General features: G+C 39.3%; 1 protein-coding gene across 2 annotated transcripts in view; it reads left to right on the forward strand.

Moving 5' to 3' along the window:
- The window catches only part of pik3r3b (phosphoinositide-3-kinase, regulatory subunit 3b (gamma)), a 135,646-nt gene that overhangs the window by 103,663 nt on the left and 19,971 nt on the right, over positions 1-12,012 (forward strand). Inside the window, exon 1 of one of the 2 annotated variants that reach the window (XM_061238020.1) lies at positions 11,406-11,866. The exons of the other annotated variant lie outside the window; for it this stretch is intronic. Coding sequence (XP_061094004.1) covers positions 11,758-11,866 — 109 coding nt within the window. The 5' untranslated portion in view covers positions 11,406-11,757. Of the gene's footprint in view, positions 1-11,405; positions 11,867-12,012 lie in introns of those variants that run through there. 2 annotated transcript variants of the gene reach the window in all.

Below are 12,012 nucleotides of genomic sequence, written 5' to 3' on the forward strand. Positions count from 1 at the left end.
GATATTCATTAATGAGCATTCCCAAGTGTTGTTGTCAAAAGAGAATATCTGGCACCCCTGCTCTTCACTTCCTGTTACATCATTGACCGATGTCACCTTGTCCCCATGGAGTGCTGCTGGGAAATTACGAATGCTGCAGTCTGAGCGTGCTCAGAGCACACTATGCAATTAAGAAGAATGGATTTTGTGTGAAGAAGACAACCCCTCTAAATTAAGTTTATATTTAAACAATTTGTTTTAAAGTTCAACACAATAACTGTCTTTTTTGGCCTTTTGGTGATCCCAGATAGTCAGTTCTTCTTTCCAAGGGCACATACATCTTCATCAAATTGGCATTGATAATTGACTTTTAAACCATCTTTAATAATTGAAGATGGTCTAATGATTCGACGTTCAGTTAACGGAGAGTATGGCTTCTAGGTCAATGACACTGCTGTCAGCTGTCATGGAGAGTAATAACTCTGGCTGCCTGTCTGTGGTCCGCCATCACGCACTGCGCTCTGAGCGACTGTGTCCAATCACAGCATGTGCCTCTTCGCTTAACCCACAAATTCGATACGGTTTGAGCAAATGCAGACATCCTACTGAGTTTTAGCATATCAAATTTAGGTATGTGCCTTTTTAAACATTTTTGGCCTCTACTATTTCTGTCCTCATTTAGCCAGCCTTGTAATTGAATTTTGTTACAGTAGAAAGAGAGAGACTAAACTGACCGTCAAGGCTGCTTTCACATACCTACATAATCTGTCCTTTCATTTTTGCCCCTACCATAATCTAATGGCAAGTGATTTCACACTGTCTTTAGCTGGGATATGTTGTTGCCTACGAAAAAAACTCTGCCATATCAGCAATGCTGATCTGTGTTCTGTTCCACTTTAACACCAATGTAATCAAGACCCTTAATTGTCATCAGCTTAACAATGTGTGTTTGTGCATACAGTAGAGGCCTTCCTTTTTACTTCCCATTAGAGAAAGATTTATGGTAAATTTTCCTTGTGACTTGTCAGGTTTTCCTGAATTACAAGTCACAGCATTAAGCCTATTTGAGGCATCCTTTGGTGTGTAGTCCCTTTTTTCTCTTTGATTTATCATTTTATTATGGTTCCGCAACCAATTTAAGCGTAGTTTGTAAGTTGAGACTTTATTCTGTTTCATAGTGACCATTTTAGTAAGAGTTGATAGGAATGTCTGATTTTGCTTTTGTATTATGAAGAATCGTGGGGACAGAAGGTAGCGATTTAAACAAGGATCTTCTGATCAATGCAGCATGACTTGATAGAAAATATTGCAGATTTTTCCTGCATGTCAGAAAAATGTTTCAATGCCCAATTAGTCCTTTTCTTCACCCTCTGCTTGTCTGAGGGTCTTAAATGTTTCCTCCCTGGTTACAGGGGCAAGCTGATATTCCCCAGGCCCCTATGACACTGCAAATCTACTGTTATCTGTTCACCAGCATGCCAAGCTTTTGCTGTATGCAGAATCATGCATGCTTGGCGTGGAGTTATGTGCGATAAACCTCATAGACTTGTACACCCCTGCCACACCCTAACAGACTACACCTACAGGCAGACACAGATTACTATAATTAGTCCAGTGGGTCTCTGCTGATCGCTGCAGATGAATAAGCAAATGCAATATTATGTAACACGTATAATTTCATACAGGCTATGACTTTGTAGGTATATTAAAAGTTCATAATGAATAAGAAAAATGTTGTAAGCCAGGTCACATTAGAACATTAAATTAATTCTAATATTGCTTTCCGAAAGAAGCTGAATAATACCTTATAGCTGAAATAGCTCTACAGCTGAAAATCTGCTATCAAAAATGAAGTGACATCTGTCTTGCAGTCCACATATGAAAACATTACAAACTGCAGGTTAATGTCATAAAGAATTAAGGCAATATGTGCTGTTTGCAGAAACACCACAATGTACTGACCAAGAATAGCGCCCATCGCCACTATTCTTAATAATGCAAAACTGCTTGTCCAAAGCAGGTTAGGGGTGGTTCTTGTCATAAAAATACAGCAACGGTGAGTGAGCACTGAGGGCCGAGCACTGGCCTGCAGGGACGCAGGTGGCTGCTGACTACTCAGCTGCACTTAAACTGCTTTTAGCATTTAGCATTAATTAATGGATCTGTCAACGTGCCCAGAAATGCATCAAAAGGTGTTTTATTGAACATGAGATGGCACCGCTGTTTTTCTTTCATTATGCCCTTTACACGTGAAAGTACTACATAAAAGTTTATTTTTATATAATATTTTAAGTATATTGTTAATACTTTATTGGACTTGGCCCGTTTTATGTATGTTTAAAGTATTGCCTGGAGCAATACTGAACTCACTGTAAACTTTGTATTCTTAATTTTAAACTATTTTAAACTGTGATCTAAGTTTACTACTAGAAAGAACTGAGAATGTGCACTTTAAGTATAATATCATGGATTTAGTCATTTTTTTGTAAGGGGCCCTCAGAAACTTGCTCCAAACTCACTGATTTTAGATGGACCCGACACTCAGTTAGTTTTTTTGTTTTAACTTTTTAGTCAATGGTAAGTCTGACTTGTTTTTGTTTAAAGCTCACTTTTTATGCCAGTGATAAAACCAAAGAGAATCTATGCATTGTATAACAAATAACTTAATAAGACCTGATTACACTTTCTGGGTCATACCCTGCATGGTTATCGATAAGTCTGTTTGTTTGCATTTCTCAAGCTCTACTAATGGTTCTACATCAGCAAGTTCTTCACAAAAGAATGGCATAAAAAGTTAATTCTATACTCTATGTCCCATCGTGAGGAGTGGGAAAGCAGTTTTCTCATATCTTCACAAGAGCACCCAGAGGGCTGTATCGGTGTCTGCTGGGGTGAACTGTGTTGCTATGTTCTGGGCAGAGTGTCACACATGGGCTTGGGTTTCAGAGTGCAGTGTGCACTGACAGACACTGGAACCCACCTGCCTCGCTCCAAACAGCAACCGTCAGCGTCTGGACTACATTTAGACAAAGGCATCTCCATGTGCCAGAAGCCCAGGGCTCGCTGAGGCAGGTGTGGGGCAGTAATGCTAGCCCCATCTGGGAGGAGTTTGGCTGCCAGTGAGGGCTGTGAGTACAACAAACGCATCTGGTGGCCTTTTTTCTTTTCTTTTTTTGACCAAATCTGACATCCTGATTCGAATGTGCTTGGTAAGGCTTTGTGTCCAGCAGAATGCTTTGGTTTGTGTTTTTCTTTTTAATTCTACGGTCATTGATAAATAGTTTTCTCAGTGTACACATGCAAAGATTACTCATATTTCCCAGCATAAGAGTGCGTTGATGTGTGTTCAAGAACTGGGCTGTGTCCTATTGCATGGCACAAAGCACTATACCCCAGCTTGGTCTGTGTTGGAGCCCATTGTCACAACCAGAGGAAATGTTTCTGCATGTGCTTCCTGGAATACTTATCGCTTCACCATTTCCATTTCATCAGTGGAAAATATAAGTTATTAAACTGACATTTAACTGAAAATTTCTGAACACATTGATTGTTTTTTTTATATTGAATGTAATTAATACTACAGGAAGGACTGGGACCGGTAAATAGTCCCATCCCCTTAGGACATTGCGATCATGAGTTTGGATGTCTTTGCTGGAAAAGCGAGCACTAAATATCCCTAACAAATTTTTTATATTGAAAGCATGTTAACATTTGATTAATTTTGCATTTTATTGATATAATAGTTTCCAGAGTCTGATGATGGGTCCCACCCTGTGTGCCTCAGAGTTATTGCTTGGCAGGCCGTGTCTCTGGTTGCACTGCTGTGTTTCTTGTATACAGTCTTGTGGTAAGAACGCATTACAAACCTCAGACATAGAACAGAAAACTCAGAAGTAATTGTTTTCCACAGGGAAAAACAACTTGTGAGATCTGCACAGCTACTTCTGCATCTGACAAGCTTGGCTGTAGCACTCAGTCGATCATTCTCTGGGGTGAATTCCAGTACATTATTGTGTTGTTTCCAGCACTGTTTGTGCTGTGAGAAACATAAATTATATGGGAAGACACTTGTTAGTGAAACATGGAAATCCATGTGAAGGTAGATAGTTGTGGCTGTGCAGCTATTTTGAGGCAAACTCACTGTTGTGTGCTGTACAATTGGCAAGTAGTTTACCCTTGTTCAGCCTGAAAAATAATAGGAAATGTACTTAATCTAGTGACAGTCCCGCACATTGAACTCAACCTTTGGTATTCATGAGCTTCATTTCTTTCTTACATAAACACACACACACACAACCTGTTCCAGTGATATTGCTTTAGGGTTCGCCTCTACAAAACCAGGAAATGGGTCCTTGCCTCGTTCAGTTTTCATAGAGATTGCCTTCTGGGTTTTGAAGTTTCATTGAACATGCCTCTGTTATTCTTCCTTTTTCATTTCCAGTTACTACAATGGAATAAGCAAAGTCTGTGTTCTTTGTGGTCTTTACTCTAAAAGCTTCTTTTGGAGCCAAGTTTTTGTCTTTTCTCAATACTTCAACTAGAGCCCTAATTGGGCTGAGAAGGGAGTTTGGACTGACATGTGGAACTCATATCTAAGGGTTGCTAATATTGCAGTCAGCCATGATACGCTGATGCAATCAGTCTCAGAATGACCCGACTCCTCTACACGTTTCTGTGCTTGTAGTGTAAACACCAGCCATGTCCATGATGCACAAGGCCCTGGCAGCCGTATAGCGCTGTGCTTGTGTCTGCTGCCTTTGTTCATGGTGTTTGGAAATTGTCTGTTATCTCTGTGGGGAAGGCCTCGGGGTAGACAGGGTCAGCAGATGTGATGCTTATTTTGCGGAAGTCACTGTGGATTATTCTCAAGGACTAATTACTTTAAGTATTTCACCTGAACAAATTCTCTCAAAGATATTATCTAATGTACAGGGATCTCGGTGCATTACGCTTCAACCAAAAATGAAACTGGATATCCTATTTAAAAATAGATTTTCCTCTGTAGTGATATGCCTTCTACTAGTAGCATGTCACACACTCTCTTTAGATGTCAGGAGTCACACGTAAAGACCCAGGTAAATCATTTTTGCTAAAAGTTTGTACTCTGCAGTGTTGCCTGTAAACGAATAAATACCTTACAGTGAAAGTTTCTGCCACTAAAAGTGAAATAAATATATGTTTAACAGACATGAATGATTTAATATGGGTCATTTTCTTGGTTCCATTATATAAAGCTAAAATTCAGATGTATGAAACAGATCAAGTAAAACTGATCCATTGTCCTTGACAGAAATACAGTTTCATAATTATCATCCTGTCTTTGTTAACAACATTAGCTGTTACCTGCAGCAAAGCCATACTACAGTAGCTTCCCTAAGAACGAAGATGACCAGCCATGTTTGCCATGTGACTGCAGTGGTTATTGAAACGTGTACACACCCATAGGCCTCATTTTAAGTATGGGCATGTGCATTCAATAGAGATTATGTAGCTAATGCTATGATACATTTACAGTATGCTGCCAGATTTAGTTTTAAAACAAACATTTTAAAAGGTTCTTATTCAGAATAAATGCAGTCTGGATTTGTGCACACAATGTTGGATGGAATTCATCATGCCAAAGTCATGTTTTTAAAATTGGTTCTGTAATCCATATGAATTAGCAGAATGATCCCAATGGGAACTCTTTCTTTTTGGCTAGTTATTTCTTTTTGGTTAGTTAATCCCATTATTTGAATTCTGTGACTCAGCCAGACAGGAGCATCATCTTGATCTACATCCCAGATATGAACACAGTGAACTGTATCCAAATGTGAGGTGCTCTCCTGTTTTAGCGCATATAGTGTATCTACAGTATAGCTACCCTGCTTCCATCCAGCACCTGTACTTGCAACTGTATATCATTTGAATGCCATACAAATACAGCAAGGAAAGATGTAAATTCAGGTAAATTGTCTCTCTGTATGCATCCCACCCCAGCCCATGCAGTTCAAAAGCATTGTAATGAATTCTGTAATGTAGTGGAGGAAAACAGGTCCTACATGCAACATACAGCCAGCTTTTTGCATCAGTATGGATGCTCTCCAGTCAGAGCTTTTAGCTTTTCTTCCTTGGTGAATTTTGTTAGTATTTCAGGCTCTCATTTTATTAACTGCATAGTTTCTCAGAATGATTTATTTAAATTTCTTGCTGAACGCAAAACTGTCATTGAGAACACAGTCTGTACAAATGGTTCTATGGTAACATATTGAAGCTATGGGAGGCAGTGGGACTTCTTGCCAGCTAGGTCACTGAAACAATCTGTCCCAATCTGCAGGCCTCTATGAAGGGCAGAAACCCATGGAGTCTGATTTCCTCAAAATCAGACCTTGCAAACTCTAAACAGATGGATGGGTATGTAAGTAATGCACATTTTCACCACTGTGTTCCACATCAGGCCAAAAGATGAGGATTGGCTGCCTGTCTCTAGCAGCTTCATGACCGTGATACAAAATCGGTCACTATTGCATGATCCTCTCTGTACGTAGGATTAAAGGGCTTCATTCAGAAAACTGACCCTCGATGTCTTGGGTGTATCAGATGATAAATATCAATTGTTCATAAATTGGAATGGTGTGTCTGTTTATGTAGATTAGCATATGGAAACATTGTAGCAGTGCCATAAAAGGAATGCTGACTTTAGGGTCACATGCAAACATCAGCCATCTACTGCTCTCTGCAAATGTATCTGCGCAGTCCCTAAAGTCGTGCTCTCTCTGCAAAGCACGATTATCCAAGTAATCCAAAAGCAGCAAATATGTGATCTCTAGGTGCTGGGTTTGGCAGTGTGCTTGTGTATATCATGAGAAATCATCAACATAAAAAAAATACACAGACTAAACTAAAGCTAGAAAACCCACAATTAAAAACTAAAACTAAATAGAAATTTAAAAATGTATAACCATAAAAAAGTGGGGGATTTATTTAGGTCATTAGAATTATCATATAATCATTTTATTGATAAACATTTGTTTGCCTTCTGTAACTTAAAACTTAAAACGATTTATACAGGCAAATGCATAAATAATAAAACATTTTAAATGAAAGCATTTTCTAAGTATGTGCCTTTATGCATGTTTCCAAATGTTTTCCTCAGAAATAAAAGTACGGAAAGGTACAAATGCTTGTCGCTAGGGCGGTACTCTGTAGGTGCATAAAATTGTACTCCTAGCCAGCAATATATAATTAATTTGAACCTTTTTTGCTTGGAAAAAAATACTAATTTGTACCCGAAGAGAACATTGCTGTATTTTAAGAGTACATTCAAGAAATTTTCATTTCATTCATTTTTTTCATGAATGTGAAAATGTAATGATCAAATCAGATCATACGCATGTTTCATGAATTAGGCCCATTGTTCTCTCAGTCAAGTTAGATAACACTGTTTGACATTATTATAAAAGACAGGTACCCATTAAAACAGTTTGAGTTTTATTTTTGCTGTTTGCTTTTGATCTTATCAGGGCTACGGATTGCTGTACAACAGGTATGAGCGCATGAATAGAACTGTGTGCTCCTGATCTGATTTAAATTGAGAGATCTTATGTCTGTGCTCCTCCATTTTCCCAGTCACTCAAGCACTTGCACAGAAGAAAGGCTTAAACAAACACCTTTTCATCCTGAGGTTTGTCTGAATTGTTCAAAAATAATGCTGAGCCATGTAACCCTGAAGCAGTGACAGGCAAAGGGGCATTCACAAAGCCAGGAATGTCTGGGGGAGGGGGAGGTATATAAGAGGATTGGGTGAGAGGTTTACAAAAAAAATAAAAACCATCCACTGAAAATGCAAAGTGAAGGCTGAGAAAGCAAGGGAGTTAAATAGAGAGAGATGTTGCCAGCTCATTACAGGGTGTCACCAGAGTATTGCATCAGTCCGTGAGGGCCGCTCACGTTGCAGGATGACATCACCCGGTTGGCAGTGTGGTCATGAGCACTGAGTGTCTGCAGCCCTAGAGACAGTGAGGGAAGTGTGTTCTGGGGGGGTGGGGGGTGAGGTGGTAGAGGCTGTTGCTGCCTGCTTTTCCTCAGGTATCCTGCCACTGGCTGATGCACTGAGAGAAAGGAGAGGAGTGCTGAACTGAAAGCAGCGCGGAGTGTCGCTACATGACACTGTAATTAACACATTGCTGTGCGTTGAGAGGACAAAACTGCTGCGACACAGCCCTGCGGATCAGGGCTTACAATGGCAGCATATGCGTTCGCTTCAACTGATGCCATGACGCAATGCCACTGGAGTAAGTGGGTTTTGAGCAGAAAGTAGCCCAAATCTATGAAGATAAATATAACTCAGAAGAACGCCTTTACATTGTCCCCCTGAAGTAAGCAAGTCAGGAGCTGGAGGTCAATATATTAAATACCCTAATCTGGATGCCTTTATACAAGTAACTACAATGTGCCTCTGACTATTACAGCAGGTGTTAACTTGGAAACAGTTATAAATTGCACTTGTTGCACTCTGGCTAGCTCTTAAGCCCCATCCATAAATCGAGAATCCTTAGTTTGGACCGTTTGTGTCTACTGTTGTGAAAATAAGATATTTAAAGCAGTTTTATCACTATCTGGAGTGTACTTGCCCCTCCAGACATTCTTTCCAGTGGCCAGTAGATGTAAGCCAACTCAGCAAGATTTATTCAGTTGCTTTCTAATATCATATTTCTACAGAGAGAGCAATTATCATTCTGTCTGCAAGAATTGTCACTACAAACACAGTCTCCTCTCAGTATCACTTAAGAAAGAAAGAGACAAAAGCTTATACATTTTCTGAATGCATATTATAATGTAGATACAAAAACAAAGTTAGAATTCAGACCTGAGACATTTGTATGCAGTGTTGCCTTTTCACATAATACTATGTTATTTCCAAAATATTAAACTACAGTTCAGCTGTAAACTATAGTGTAGGCTATTCACATCTTTGGATTAAATGTGCTTTCAACGGCAGCCCCAGACAAAACATGAAAATATTGTAGATAATCAGCCCCATAAATAACTCATTCAGAGATATGTCACACAGAAAACAGACTGTCAGCACATTGCAGGGCAAGGAAGTGAACTGCAGGACCTCTCCGTATGCAGCAACATATGCTCTGTGCTGTCTGTCTGCAAAGCCACAAGTCCTTTGTATCTTTAAAACTCACGTCCGCCTTTTCTCGAATTTTCTCACAATCAGGCATCGGTTAGTTTGGTCTTGTAGCCAGGCAGACTAGAATCTCTCTATCATTTACTCATGTCTGCCCCTAGGGCATAAGCACAAATGCCAAATTTACAAGTCTGAAAGTCTTCTACACACAACGAACAGTGAAATTGCAATATTTGTGATTGCTTGCATGCATCCAGAAGTCTGGTATCTGGTGTGAATCAATGCCTTGTTTCTGCTATCAGTGGGGAATGTAAAAGCAGGTGTACAGTTAAAGGGGGTAGGAAACCCTAACTGTCTGCATTGTCCCTGTTTATGTTTGCATGGAATTTATTTCTCTGTTTACTATTCTCTGCCATTTCAGGGCATAAAATATGTGTTTTCAGTCACATATGATGATATCATAATCAGTTTATAGGGCAGAGCATTAGACAGTTGTTTCGGTTCTTTTGAAATGTTGCAATGCCATGTATGTGATTGTAATATGATATAATTATCTTAACACCCCATATAGTACATGAAAGCATATTTTACATTAATTTGCACACAGGACTACAGTGGTACTCCTGATTAAAGCATGTTTCTAAAATGCTAAACTTTGTAAAACAATTCCACAGCTTGTACATGTCTGTACTGGCCACCATACCTACCAGCTCTATCAGTGATCTTTTTTTCTAATGCTTGAGTAAATGCACAAGATGTTATAGTTACATGGATGGTGGACCGATTTCTAGGATGTATTAATAGTTACATAAAAGAAGCCTTGCTTTTGAGTTTATTATTTATGGTTTTTCCAGTCATAGTCCAAATTCCCATCTATATAAGTAAATGCATATTGTACATTGCCATAACTTTGTGTCCTTTGTCTAATCAGCTCTACCCTATACTATACAGGGCAGAGCTGATTAATTTTTGCCATGGTTCATGATTATGGTCATGTCACGAGTCAGTTCCTGGTCATTGTTACAGATCCATCTGTCCATGTAGCTCTGTGGAAGAGACCGTGACAATTAAGTAAGTTTGACACACTTGACAGTGTCTATGTGGCAGGCACAAGCCATCTGTGAGCCTTTTACCGTATGCTGTTAGATTCACTGACTAATAGCTATGGCTGATACATTGACAAGGGAATCTTCATTTTTTTGACTGACATATTAGACTAGGACTGTGGGTGGGGGTTGTGTGTTCTTGGGACGAGGGCAGATTGGAGGCCAGACATATTGTCATCTGAAATAGGCCAGTACAGATCTAGTTTTAATTTGTGTACTGTCATTAGAAAAGGTTCCTGTGCTTACTCTTCACATATTGCAGTGTACAGACACATACAAATAATCTGCTTTGATCTTGCAGCAGGGATATTGCTAGTCTCCTTTGAGCAGTCTTCTCTGCAACTTTATTTGGCATGTTAAGTAAATAAATATTGTGTGCATAAGTGATGCTTTACATTAAATTCATTTCTAAATGTTCATATTTCATGTATTTGTAAAAATGTACTTGACATTGTTTTGCCTATATTAATCCACCCAAAATGTATTTAAATACAAATATAAATTCGTTATATTCCTGAACAGTGATGTGGGAAAAAATACTTTGAATGTTTTGTGCGTGAATTCATGCGTGAACTAGGGTAGTCGTGTCCAGAATACAACAGCGGAAACACCTCTGTCACATCGCTCCTCTCCAAATGGCCCGGATCCCTTTGTCCCTCATAGTAACCGTTTCGACCAATAGTGATTTGACTTCCGCTTTCTTATGCTGCTCATTGGCTGGAAATAGGCACGCGGTTTCTGGAAACGCCCACTTTCACTGTTTCGTTCAAAAAAATGGAAAGACAAAGACGCAACTCCGATTTTGGCAACAGAGTTTGAGAAACATTCCTTTCTCATTGGCTCCCCAATTCAGAGCCTGCGTGCTGCAAGGCACTGGCCTCCGCAAGCAATCGGAGATGAGCCATTCCACTTTAGACAGAGGCGGGGGGGGGTTCAAGAAATGATGTCACTAATGGTTGAAAGATTTTTTGATCAAAAACGAATAATGCACAACGAGTAAAATTCCAATTAATATTGTAGTAATACTACCTTTCACACGTTATCTAAACCCAATTGAATTGTTAGCTGCCATTTCGACTAATCATTTTAACGTTGTCATTGTTAGAGAATATTCCCCCTGTCAGCTTCGTTCACAGTGGTTGATTCCGCATGATGTGAAAGGTTGCTTGCTGGCTCGTAGAGCCCTGAAAATGAAGACCGCAGTTAGGTCTTTAGAGAACGGAGTAGATAGTAGAGCTGGCATCTACTTTCTGTTCTGTAGAACTGTTAGATTTTTTGTATATTCTCGGAAAAGTATAACATTGAAGCCTGGTGCTTTTACATATTCATCAAAACTTAGTTATTTATTCTGAAGCAGGAATTCAGATTAGAGACTTAAGTTTAGCCGGTAAAGTACTACGTTGGCTAGTTAGAAGCTAGCAGGCTAGAGCTATATTAAATCGATGAAGTATTTTTGAAGCTACATTTTCCGCTCACCTAGGAAGAGAAATATTATATACTTCTATTGGTTTGGAGAGACGTAAAGGGTGTTTAACTTGTCAGTGAAGTTAAACAATGTACAACACCGTCTGGAATACGGAAAAAGAAGATGATGATTGGAGAGACGTGATGATGCCGTATTCCACAGAATTAATATTCTACATTGAAATGGACCAACCCCCAGGTACGATTTGTTATATAACACTGAATATTGTGTCCAGATCAATGTTGTACATCTGCGACCGTTTTGCATATGAACCGAATTACACAAACTTATAACCTAGCGATTGTCACTTGTGCGCCTTTGTATCTGACCAGCAACCAAGCTAA

This window comes from Conger conger, chromosome 4 (genome assembly GCF_963514075.1).
Source record: "Conger conger chromosome 4, fConCon1.1, whole genome shotgun sequence".
In the NCBI taxonomy this organism is placed as follows: Eukaryota; Metazoa; Chordata; class Actinopteri; order Anguilliformes; family Congridae; genus Conger; species Conger conger.